This window comes from Ostrea edulis, chromosome 5 (genome assembly GCF_947568905.1).
Source record: "Ostrea edulis chromosome 5, xbOstEdul1.1, whole genome shotgun sequence".
In the NCBI taxonomy this organism is placed as follows: domain Eukaryota; kingdom Metazoa; phylum Mollusca; class Bivalvia; order Ostreida; family Ostreidae; genus Ostrea; species Ostrea edulis.
The window spans coordinates 31,612,705-31,625,389 of record NC_079168.1 but is presented as its reverse complement, the minus strand read 5'-3'; the positions used below and the strand labels follow the sequence as shown (position 1 = coordinate 31,625,389).

The 12,685-nt window shown below is 36.3% G+C and overlaps 1 protein-coding gene across 1 annotated transcript; it reads right to left on the bottom strand.

Moving 5' to 3' along the window:
* Positions 1-1,730: 1,730 nt before the first annotated feature.
* LOC125651478 (leucine-rich repeat-containing protein 74B-like) lies at positions 1,731-12,431 on the bottom strand. Its single transcript, XM_048880100.2, has 14 exons — positions 12,351-12,431; positions 12,028-12,260; positions 10,917-11,116; positions 10,579-10,686; positions 9,626-9,719; positions 9,230-9,279; positions 7,621-7,702; positions 7,463-7,548; positions 6,883-7,077; positions 6,529-6,621; positions 6,310-6,427; positions 4,673-4,809; positions 2,913-2,998; positions 1,731-2,789 (listed from the first exon to the last, which is right to left on the bottom strand). The coding sequence occupies exons 2-14, from the start codon at positions 12,170-12,172 to the stop codon at positions 2,384-2,386; spliced, it is 1,800 nt and encodes a 599-aa protein (XP_048736057.2). The 5' UTR covers positions 12,173-12,260; positions 12,351-12,431; the 3' UTR covers positions 1,731-2,383.
* Between the last annotated feature and the right edge of the window lie 254 nt (positions 12,432-12,685).

The window sequence follows — 12,685 nt, the reverse complement described above, 5'->3', positions numbered from 1 at the left end:
ATGGCAAATATTGGCTTTTACCAATAATTTATTCAAGCCAGCGATAGAATACCAGACTGGATACTCCCGAGCATCAGTGTCCTTTTTATTTCCTTTTGTAACGATTTACAAAGCATCTGAATAATACTTATTGCCAGACACACAATGGCGGTTACAAATGCATTCTCCACCACAGCCATTTTCATTGGTTTGTTCGGAGTACGGACGATTTTGTAGAGGATGCAAAATATAACTGCCTTGTTAATAATGCTACATGTAAATGTTAGCTTTGCAATAAATGTATTCATCACGAATGCCTGGATTAACATATTGCAATAAATGTTGAATTCACGAATACTGTATAAATTCTAGAATTCCGTTTTTGTTCCTTTTATATACATGTAGTCGTCGCTCTCTCTCTCTCTCTCTCTCTCTCTCTCTCTCTCTCTCTAAAACGTTTACCTTGGTCGTACGTGCGTCTTGATCTTAGCCAATTATGTCGATTGATTGTATATTGTTTAACCTCCCACTCGAGAATTTTTCACTTATGGAGACGTCTCAATTATGTCGAAGCTTGCTGTCAATGTCGAGGTCATTGTTTTTTTATTTTATTTTTTAAATCTATGGCCATAACCCCATATGTGAAATCATCGATTACGTCATGGTCATTGATACATAACCTTGCTATAGCAGGACTGGTCATTTTCGCGCCAATCACATCTTATAATTTTTTTCTTCTTTTCAAAGGCTGAAAGTGAACCGGCAAACTTTTTTGTGAGTCACCATGTTGTGTACAAAGTCCTTGGCAGACGACAAGACCACTTCAAATACCAAAGACAAGAGGATTAAAATATACCGAGTCTTAACTACATTGTCAATCGAGTCTGTCAAGGGCCCCCTGCTCTCTTAAACAGCCGGGTTTTCTACCCCTCGCATTCCCAGTATCTTGGCTTCTGCTTAGATACTTTAACTTATTAAAACTGTATAGTGAAATGTAATAATGGCCATCGCTACAAACAAGGAAACAAATGGAAGAACCCAATCGAGGCTTAAATTGGTTTCCATTCTCTGTCAAATCCACGTTAATCTGGTGCTTTACCCTTAAAGTGGTGCGATATTTCCGCGGCTAGTTTCTTGGATACTTTCGGGCTATTTATCAAGTTTTGGTGAAAGATAGGAGATGGAAACTAACATAAACACGGCGATACACACCATCTGACAGTATCCAAACTGTCAGACATTTAAAGTGGGGGTTTCCATTTATCAAGTGGTCAAGTTTTGCGTGCTTTTCTTGGGAGAAGCTTTGAAGAGATCGAACAAATAGTATGTTTGGTTGAACAGATAAACCCTTGCAAGATAAAATCACAAAATTATACATGTATTTCTCATGCAAAATTTTATACATATTAATTCATATATGACAAATATCATATAGCTTTGATATCTTTAGAAACTTCAAATTCCCTTTGGCAACAGCATTTGAAGCACATTTCTTTATCTAATATCAAATTCATTTTCAAAATTGGACATTTTAACTGTACATGGGCTTAATTTGGAAAAGAGGGTGTGTTATATTCTAAATAATTCATTTTAAACCCTGGATAATTACTGAACACAACGCTAAAGGTAAGCTGGCGTTGTAGAAATATGCCGTCTTAATGGATAGGTATCGCAATCTGACGACAAAAATACGACAGATCAAAAACAGTATATCGCTAATAATTGCATAACAGAATAGACGGGATTGCATATATTTATTATTTTTGAGAACTGATATACATATTAATGAGATAATTAAATTAGTTGCATATGAAAGATAAGACATGGAGCCAACATAACTAGCCTTCTCTATCAAGCAGAGAAACAAAAAAAAACTTATAAGTGCCTGTTTAGAATGTTCTAACTTGCAATTAGCAGTCAAGAGGAGTACGCGAAGGAATTGTTGAAAATCTAAATGTCCTTTTAAGATAAAATGAATGTAAAGTGCATCTGGCATTGTCGATATTTCACCTACTTATATCAAATTTAACGTGACAATGCCGTCCCGGAGGTTTTTTATCGCTTTGGTATGAACAGGTACTTTGACAGGTAGATAAAAGACCCCGTGCTATTTTCATATTTAAAAATTAAAAGACAGCAAAATGAAAAATTCAATAATGGCAAAGCTATTAAGAAATTTATATTTGATCTAATAAAGTATTGTGCTGGAAATTAGATACTCCTAAAAATCACATAATGGCGACTTTACAGTGGATCTTTTATTGTTAATCTGAGAATTTTTCGTTAATCCAGGCTCATTATCGTCAGTGATTAACTAAGCATTACTACATGTACACTAAGTGATAAATAACTTGGAAATCAATATCATTTTAGACCTTTGCAATAGTTTTAATCATCAAAGCTTTTACAGAGATAAAGTATCGCCGATTTTCTCCCTAGGTTGCGCACTTGTCTCAGTCTTTCTGGGGTCACCGGAAGTTAACGGAAGAGAAAATGTCCGTGCAGATTTCACTTTTCCTGTACCATGCATTGAATGTTCGTGTAAGGGCGGAAGTAAGAGAGATTCCCGCCCAGCAATAGAATTATGGCGACTGGAGACAGAAGACGAAGAACTGAAAATCTGAGAAAAAATCTTGTTACCCATGGGGGAGAACGCCCCGATTTCCTGCAAGTCTGCAGGAATCATGCGCTGTGACCCCAGCTGAAGGATGTTCTTCCGTTTCTCTCGTTTTTGTTTTTCTATCATTTCCTGTCGCTTGTCTACCTTTCTTTCTTCCCTTAGATGGTTCCTAACTCCGTTGGCAAGAATGCTTTATCCATAAAAATAAAAATTGTAGCGTTTAAGTTGCATTATAATTTGATCCCAGTAGAAAGGCCATCAGCATTTGCATTGGTATGAAATATATTTGCCTTTACACTACTTTATACTATACCTATAGCTAATGGCGCCCTGCCCCTTTCTTTCAAGACGTTGCGCTACTATTCGCATGTCCTGTTCGCTAATTGGGGCTCCTATTTTCTGAAATAAACACGAGACATGCGTCGTTACACTTCATCAAATGTATTTAAATCTTCGGTCAAATTTGTCTCCCAAGTAGGTGTGCAGCCTCAGTAGGTGTTTGAATGTTTACCTTTGCATGGAAAAAGTACAAATATGGATATGTTTGTTGATGATGTGCCTTTCATATACGTGTAGAAAAACAAAATGTATCCATCAATGAAAGGTCAAATTAAAGTTAACTCTTAAGTTTCTTTATTCACTCAAACCAACAATACGTGGTACATGAGGTCAAGTACATGTGATACATTCCAGTGGGAAAAGAGATACAGGGAAGAGAGACACAAACATAAAGAAAGGTGAGATTAGAGTTCAAAAAGCTGCACATAATAGCAATCGACTTAAGGTTACATTTAGGGATTTAGGGTTAGGGTTACATGTGTAGAACTTGTGATGGCCGAGAAACGTCTCCCGGTACATGTTGATGATAAGCTCATGCAGATCATATTCATTCAGTGTGTAGCCTAAACTCGTCAACTTGAAATTATTTACTTTACGCAAGATTAAATTTTTTTTCTACTACATACCAGAAAGCTTTATTACAGTGACTAAATACTCCCTTCCATTAACTACCGTTCTTTATTACAGTGACTAAATACTCCCTTCCATTAACTACCGTTCTTTATTACAGTGACTAAATACTCCCTTCCATTAACTACCGTTCGACAGGTTGGGGAACACATTGATTGTGGTATGGACAGAATATTCAGATTACAAAAACGAGCAGCTACAATTATTTTAAATGCTCAGCCTGATTTTTAACAGTGTTTACACAGTATATGAATTACATTTGTAGTTGACTTTTATAAACACTCGTTACTATTTACAACATTTACTGACATGGCCCCTGTTCGTCTCTCTAAATTATTGGAATTCCAGTCTTCCATTTTGTACAATTTGCGATCCGAATCAATTCATGATCTCTGTTTACCAAAGTATCGTACATCCTCCAATATTCAGGTGTACAATTGTCGAACCAATTACTATCACACACACAGTCTTTACCTAAATAAAATTGAGAACTTCGTGGTCCCTGTTATTTTGGGGCCTTAGTAGTAGGACTGAAGCTTAAAATCGTGAAATCAAAAAAAAAATTGGATATATATTCAATTAATGTTATACTGAACATAACAAAATCGTTCAATCCATCGCCACAGGGTTAAGGGATTATAACATTAGAGATAATATATTAAATGAATTCAATAATCAAATTTTTTTTTTTTTTTTTTTTTTTGCTTATAACCATCCTGGTTATTCTATCATGTTCATTGAATACATGTAGTTAGGCTATATATGCATCGAGATCGAGACTTCTACCAAATTGTGAAATTATGAAATTGACCCATATGTCACGGTTTCAGGCCGCTGGGCACAGGCTGGGCTTGCTGTTGGTGACGCAGGTAAAAATACAAAACAAGAAAGAAATACATGAAAATATTGAATACAACATGCCCGCCAAGAGAAGTAACTCTTGATCTTGATGTTAGTGTTAGCATTATTACTTCCCTTTGTATACTTTCTTGCGAGATACCTACATCTCAGGACTGGTTAGATATATACACAGGCATCATACATGTATATCTACAATTCTAATTTAATATAGATTGAATGAGTCTGTAAAATGTAAATGAAAACCTTCAGGCCTCGGATGAAGTTGGCCCTGGACACCGTGGCTCCGTTCTCGGTGTCAAACATCCGGAAGAGGTCCATAATGCGGATTCCCATCATACTGATGTATCGTATCAACATCGTAAACGGGTCCTCTCTCTTCTCTGTAACCGTCAATTGAGGTGTTAATTATAAACAAGCATTATGAGAGTATTGCATACGCAATTCGTGTCCCCTACCGGCGCCCCCAATAATTAACGGATGTAATTTTTGAGAGAATGTACATTTCTGTTGTTTGACCTTGAACTGTGACCTAAAACATTGGTACCAAGTCGCCATGTTTACCTGTACCGAATTAGTTTGATGTTTCATTGTTCATACATGCACAATTGACACATGTAGTTTTTATCAGGAATCAGAAGTAACTAATTATTAAATTCAATTCACAAACATGTAGCATATATATCTACATGTCTAATGGTAAATCTGGGTTTGATACCTACATGTAGAATCATAATATCTCGAAACTCCGTCATCCCGGGACGTACCATTTGCCTAGTTTCGATACAGTTTACATCAAATCTGGGTCACCGTTTTTGCAACAATAAAAAATTAAACCTGGGGAAAATGATCGTGCAAATGGAACACAAAACAAAACACCGATGTAACATTTATATTTGCAATTCAATTACTTATAAATGACTTCGTAATACTAATGACTATCAACTGTTCATTTCGAATAGGCCTTCCCGCGGTTTCGATTGCAGTAATGCGGTAAATTGAACACTGCGCGCAGATAGATCAGACTTCGCTCACCGACTACAGAAAAAGACTCGCGTGAGTAACAGAATTGATTGATATATCTTTTCATTGATATGTTCCGTTTGCGATTAATGAGTTTGGAATGTTAAATTAATGAAGTGACTATTTCATAATCAACGACCGAGTTTCCTCGACTGTCCTACTTTTACAGCATTTCCATCTGAACATGATCTCAATGAATAAAAAAATATAACAACATAAAAATTAATTCCTTTCACACTTGTCCATCAAACGTTACGAAATTCGAACTTGATATGTAGTTTGCCACTCTGAAACTACACTGCAAGTTTTAAATGAATCCTCACAAGCATATAACGGGGGAAGCGGGGGGGGGGGGGGGGGTCTGGAAACCCAATGGGACAGATTGACAGTCAGACAGAGGGACGGACGGATGGAGAAGCCTCGGAAAGCTATAGTCCCCTTCGGTTTTACAAACCGGTAGGGGGCTAATAAACCCGACAGCCATCTGCTGACATGATCTTGGAACAGTTTAAAAAATATTTTTCCTTGTTTTGAATCGCCATTTGTTTGCAGTTTGTCTTTTAATGGTACGTACAATGTGATTGAAGATTACAAAGCTAATTAAGTTATATGGGGATCTGGCGTTGACGTTCAAATACTGTACTTGCAAAAGTTTTAACCAGTTTAAAACAATGGATGCTATAGGGTGTGTTTTTTTTTTTTTATCAAATTCTTTATAAATATAAATCTCTCTATATATAATTAAATCCTATGAAATATCAGATTATCAGCATAATCGAAAAATGAGACAGTCGTACGTGAAAGATGAAGATAACGAATAGTGATCAATCTCATACGTTTAATGTTTGTGTATTCATTACCTCTCTTTATACCCATCATGAAATTTGAATCTGTGACACCACCGTGCGCGAATGTGAACGGGCGCTTTTTTGCTATACTCTCCGCCAGGTTTTCAATTTTACTGTTTATAGGTGTCCCCTGAAATTAAAAAATTCGTTAAGGTTGACGTCTATATAGCTGATTTGATGAAATCTTATTGGATAAAGAACAAAACTTTTCAATGCTACATGATTATAAACCTCGAGATTAACATGCTGTAGACAGCTACTTGTGTTATCAACGACCTCCAGGATTTTACGACAACCGTCCATGGTAATAGGGTTAGTCCCAATCTGTTAAAAGAAGTGTACTACGTTTTAATTCCAGAGATTTCATAAGAAGCATACCAATAAGTTTATTTCCCAGACATTAATTTAATAAGATATTGAAGGGTTTTTTCTATTCTTTAAACGCTTCTATCAGTTTCTTTTGGAGAACAGAAGAAGAAGAAATAGAAAAAAAGTCTAAAATATGAGGTCTGAAATTTAACACTTTAAACTTTTAGGATTAAAATAATCAAATACATATCGGTATGACATAAAATAAATGGATACCTTCAAAACATGAAGTGATTTGTTAACTTTGAGTCCCCGGATGATGTGTTTCACCCCCTCCCACGTGATTCGGTTGTTCGTGAGGTTGAGATCTTTTAACACCGTGTTCTCCTTTAAAACGTCCTCCAGGGCTATACTGCCTTCAAACCCAAATCCGTTCCACGAAACGTCCAGATTTGAAATGGATGTATTAATCTGGTAAAAGGCAATGTGGCATTATTTGATTTTCAAACTTTGACGTAAAACCTGCTTGTATTCAAACACTGAATGTATGACTTCAGACTGCCAGTGTTCGGTCTGATAACGAGGAGGACAAGAGAAGGAAGAAAGGTCGAAATGATTATTTTTTATTCATTTACTACATGTACATGTATATAGTAGATTTTTTCGCGAGACCTTATTATTGTGTGGATACATTGATGAGACAACTTCCGCGAATCAAGTCTTCTATAAGAGTATATTCGCGAGAACTAAATTTTCGAGAATAACTAGTCTCGCGAAATTACGCGTAAATAATGTTTCACGAATGAAATGTTATTTACAGTATGTATAAGGCATTCTATTATCACTCAGCGTGTACCTGCATTCCTTTACAGAGCGTCACTGCTCCTATCATCCTTATGTGGTTCCAGCTCAGGTCCAGGACATGGAGGGTGTCGTTAATTGCTGAAAAGAAAATCATATTGCTTTAGACACAGTGCAGTATCTAACACAAACAGAACGATGAAAAGTACTCACTTAAGGCTTTGCCGAGATGAATGGCGCCAGATTCCTCAATATCATTGTGACTCAGGTTCAACCAAACGATGCTAACATTGCCCTTTATAATGAAGAGAGAACTATGATGATTGAAATGCATGTATGTCGCGAAAGAAATTGGGTCTGTATACGGTGTAGCCGCATAAATTAGAGAAGAGTTATATACTTTCTACGAAAATATAAACAAAATCATAGATCTCAGTTCAATGCTATGAAACTATCCACCCGAGAATGGAACTCGCAATAATGTTACCTTAGCTCCTCAACTACTGAGCGCAACCGCGGAAGATGCTATGCAATAATATTATATCGTATTTGTTACTCAATCCTGTCCATATGTCATTTTAATTTAATTAGAAGTTTGGAAGGGAATATATTGACTACGGATTACTCCGTTTACCTAATCAAGATATAGGGCTCGTGGCAGTGTTTGACCGGTCAACAGGGGATGCTTATTCCTCTTGGGCACTTGATCCCACTTATGGTGTGTCAAGGGGCTCGTGTTTGTATTTTTGATAGGAATTATGAGATTGATCGTTTTTCTTTATCTTCATATTTTCATCTAACACATTTTCAATATCTAATATTCCTGGATATGTAGTTCAATTTTGGAATGTACGATATAAATAGTGGAGACCTAGAACGAATTTGAATATTCTAAATTAATTAAGCTGGATGATAATTTTTTTTTTATAAAACACTTATTCTTAAGAACGTCTGTATAATTATTTAGTTTCTTAGCCAACAATTAGAAATTGATATGCACTTATTCGATATATAAGTATTTAATGAAAACATTGCAACTTACGTACATTTAAAAAAAAAAACTGACAATACTTCTAGACTTCTTTTAAACTCCTAATTGCTATATAATGAATTCTTGTATTTTTCATGTGCAAAAAGATTATTATTTGAATTAATGTTTAGAGGATCCCAATTACGATAAATAGATATATCCCGTTTTTATTCACAATGACCGTAAAGCGTGTGATAGCGTAGCGAGAATTCCATCGTCATCAAAAGCAAGCTTTTTAGACTTGCCTCGATGGTGGAGCTGTCTTTGGTTCCGTGGGTCGTGAGTTCCACCGGCGGGTAGGGGCGAAAGTGGGTATTCAAATAAGATAAAGTTAATTATATAATTTATCACATGTTTACACCTTTATCCACTGGATATCACCCATTACATAAATTTTAAATATTACACCATGTTTTCCTACGCCATTTATGACATCACAAACAAACGTCAATTTTACGTAGTTTGTTTACAAAATGTCAGGAAGCAAAATTCCCAACAAAACAGTAATTTAAATGAATAACCGAGGTGGGTGTTAACATGTGAATAAAAGAATCTCTTATGGTTTGTGGTTTGATTTGATATCTATTTTTTCTATCTCCTCGCCAAGGTTCGGGGATAGAAAGCACACGAGTTGAATAAAATCATATCAAACCACAAACCATGGAAGATCCTATATATATATATATATATATATATATATATATATATATTAACACGGCAAAAATCATATCTTATTCGCCTCTTGCCAATGAATCCAATTGTACACATGCAATCACGACACTCTATACTTACTCGCATGCCTGTCGCAATCTGCTTTGCTCCCTCGTTCCCAAGTCCAGTACCTTTAAAGGTGAATATATTATATGGGAAGATAAGGAACGAAAATGCTCGTAATTACCACCACCCCCCCTTCCGGTTGATTACATGCATTAAAATACAATATTTAATGCCTGAATTTAAATGATGCCGATTTTCCCAAGCGACCTCCATTTTGACCAAAAGATAGGTTGGAAGGAACAAGTACAATTACATAGATCCTATGTTTATTGAGTTGGTTTTTTTTTTTCCATGTCGGTTTGAAAAGGGGAAAACAAAATTTGTTGTATTAAAAGATAAGTATGAGGAGGAAAGATCGAGAGAAAAAATTGGTGATGTTAAATTATTCAGCCGCAAAAAGATGCGAACTACCTGACAAGTTCAAGTGTGTCAACCACGTGGTGTCTTCTATCACGTTGCCAAGGGAAGTGGCGCATAGTGGTGTCATTTTGTTTTCTGCCATACTCTGTGTAGAAATAGTACACGATTATTTCATGATTTGTTGTCACATTTTATGCACTGTAATTGCTCTAAATGTAAAACATTTTCAGTGGGGTTCATTCCCATGCAATCTCCAAGAGTAACTTCAACACAACTGGAAGAATTTCAATATCCCCATCACTTCGATACATCACCTACTGAAGTGCTACGAATTCAGAAATATACGATGAAATCAGATTAATGCGTTAGGGCTCTTTATCGTTTTGTTGCCGCGATGCGACCTCTTATTTTACCGTATCGTTTCCGTGACACGACCTCTTTTACCGTATCGTTTCCGTGACACGCGACCTCATGTATTATCGTATTACTTCCGTGAAACACAGGACCTTAGATTTTAACGTATCGTTTTCGTGAAATACAGGACCTCAGGTTTTACCGTATTGTTTCCGTGGCACAGGACCTCGGGTTTTACCGTATTGTTTCCGTGGCACAGGACCTCGAGTTTTACGATTTCATTTCCGTGACACGTAACCTCGGTTTTTATCGTGTCATTTCTGTGACATGTGACCTCGGTTTTTATTACGTCGTTTCTGTGACATGTGAGTTCGGTTTGAAGACATTTTCACATGTCGAACTGTTGTCGAAGGAACTATAGATAAATGTACACTCCGAACCTATTTTTGACGATTCGCGACATGAGGTTGAAGGAGTGCTCAATGTAGTATCTTATAAATAAATCCCACCTTTTAACCTTACATGCTTTTGTGAACTAATCAAATGCACATTTTAGAAATAGATATATTAATTTCTATATGCGCATTTAATTAGTTCACATAAACAGGTTTTTTTTAGATGTACATGTACGGGTGTTTCAAGGCACTTACCAGACTGGAAATAGCATTATTGTGGCGGAAAACCTCAATGACGTGTAATTGGGCTTCTTCAGACATAGCGTTGTCCGTCAGATCGAGGCTCTCTACTTTACTGTTGTGCTGCAATGGAATATAAATACATATGCACTACCTTTAAAACACTCACTGTGGTCACTACCATGTTTCCGATGACAAACACGTGATCAAATAACTTAGTTTACAGAAAATTTCTCTCTCTCTTCTTCTCTCCTCTGAAGCCTAGCTAGTTTCATTATATGAGGACTCTGTCCATTCAATTTTATTTCTCTCCGAAAACACATGATGTAACAAAATAGGGAAATATTACATACCAACAAGGCATACATGAGAGCGATGACGTCACTGGTGTTGAGGCCGATATGTTGGAGACAGATTTCGCTCTCCTTTAATTGCTGTTTGACAAGTCGTATTGGGACCGTGTTCAGTTCATCACAGACCTCCATATACGTAAAATGTCCAATGTCAACATTCTCACGGCTTTTCAGCTCTTTTCTTGCTTTCTCGATCTCGTCTACAGATAATACAATGTTCGGAATAATTTTGGAAGTATGTTGTGCTTTAGATGTTCCGGTATCTTTATTGTCCCCCGAGCTTTTCCTCGTTTCAATGCCAAAGATGATAGAAATGGTTAGCTAATGACTTTAATGGGGTCGTTTAATCATTGTTTTTTGTACTTTAAAAATTAGCAGGTCCTTGAGTAGTTCCTGTCAATTTGGATTGAACATCCGATATCACTGTTGGCTGTTTTAATGATAATTATAAACAAGAACTGGTTCATTTTTTCAAGATTTGCAACATGGTCACTGTAAGAACCTGACATGTTGTGTTCATGTCTGTATATATGTATTCACTTTTGTATGCACATCTAGTTCTTCCTATTCTCATCACCGGTAATGGTGACATCTCCATATAAGTGAAAAATTCTCAGGCGGGACGTAAAACAATAATTAATCAATCAATCAAACTTTCACAAATGTACCTGTAGCTTTGCATACAAGTAAGATATTGGGTCTTGATGATTTTCATGATTTAATGTAAAAGGTCTTCCGAAGGAAAATTTCCGAAAAGCTCAAATTGCTAGAGAATGCCCCTCCTTTCGAAAGTCTCATTATATGATATGGTGTGTCCAGGGGTCCCTGTTTGCCCAACTATCTATTTTGTATTGCTTGTAGGGGTTATGAGATTGATCACTGTTCGTTATCTTCACCTTGCATGATACAAAGGTTAAATAATTAGTTTCATTTTTCAGTGCATGATTTTTGTGAAGAGGCACTATACATATATATCCTATTCATACATTTTGTATTTCACATGGCTCGAAAACACAAAAGAGGGACAAAGCATACTACTATACATTGTGTTGTGGATTTATATTATGCAAGTAAGGAAACACACAAACTACTACTAGTATTCTAAATATACCTGAATCTTCGAGATCTGTATCAAAGTCTTCGCTGCAAGGAGATGGCGTATCAATGACATACGTCACTTCCGTGTTGGGATCTTCTTGAGAAGTGGAACTACTTTCGGATGTGTCGTCTGCATCCATACCACTAGCCATATACATTGTAACTTACAGAAAACTTGCCAGTCAATACATGGCCGTGACGTCTTCAGAACTCTGGGATACCGAGCTACTGAACGCATGTACATATCTAGAATTTAAAAAAAAAGCACGGTTAATTGGATTTGAAGCGCAGTATATCTGGGTTCAATGTCTATCTTGGAGGTTCGAATATACTCACAATATGTACAAATATACCGTATCACTGGATATTGAACTTCTATAACACAGGCAATGCTAAAACATTAGATATACCGATCCACTTAACTTAGATATCCGGCATGTGCACAATCTTTAAAAACGAACTCCTACAATCTGATTAAAGATGTTTGTCAGGCTGTTTCGTTTATGGCTTTATTGCGCTCTCAAATCTTTCATCTTAAATTGCCGAAAAAGTTGTCCATTTCAAGCTAACTTCAAGTAAAATTAACCTATTTCACACAACATCATAAAATGATTACTTTCTCATTTATGATATTGATATGTCAACATTTCACCTTAAGTGACCGGGTACAC

What these genes read in the sequence shown, in the direction of transcription:
- LOC125651478 (XM_048880100.2), bottom strand. Translation starts at nt 12,172, where the DNA reads ATGTATATGGCTAGTGGTATGGATGCAGACGACACATCCGAAAGTAGT. An exon ending in GACACACTTGAACTTGTCAG is followed by an intron (nt 9,280 to 9,625) that starts GTAGTTCGCATC and finishes TCACCTTTAAAG; the next exon opens with GTACTGGACTTGGGAACGAG. An exon ending in TACAGCATGTTAATCTCGAG is followed by an intron (nt 6,428 to 6,528) that starts GTTTATAATCAT and finishes TTTTAATTTCAG; the next exon opens with GGGACACCTATAAACAGTAA.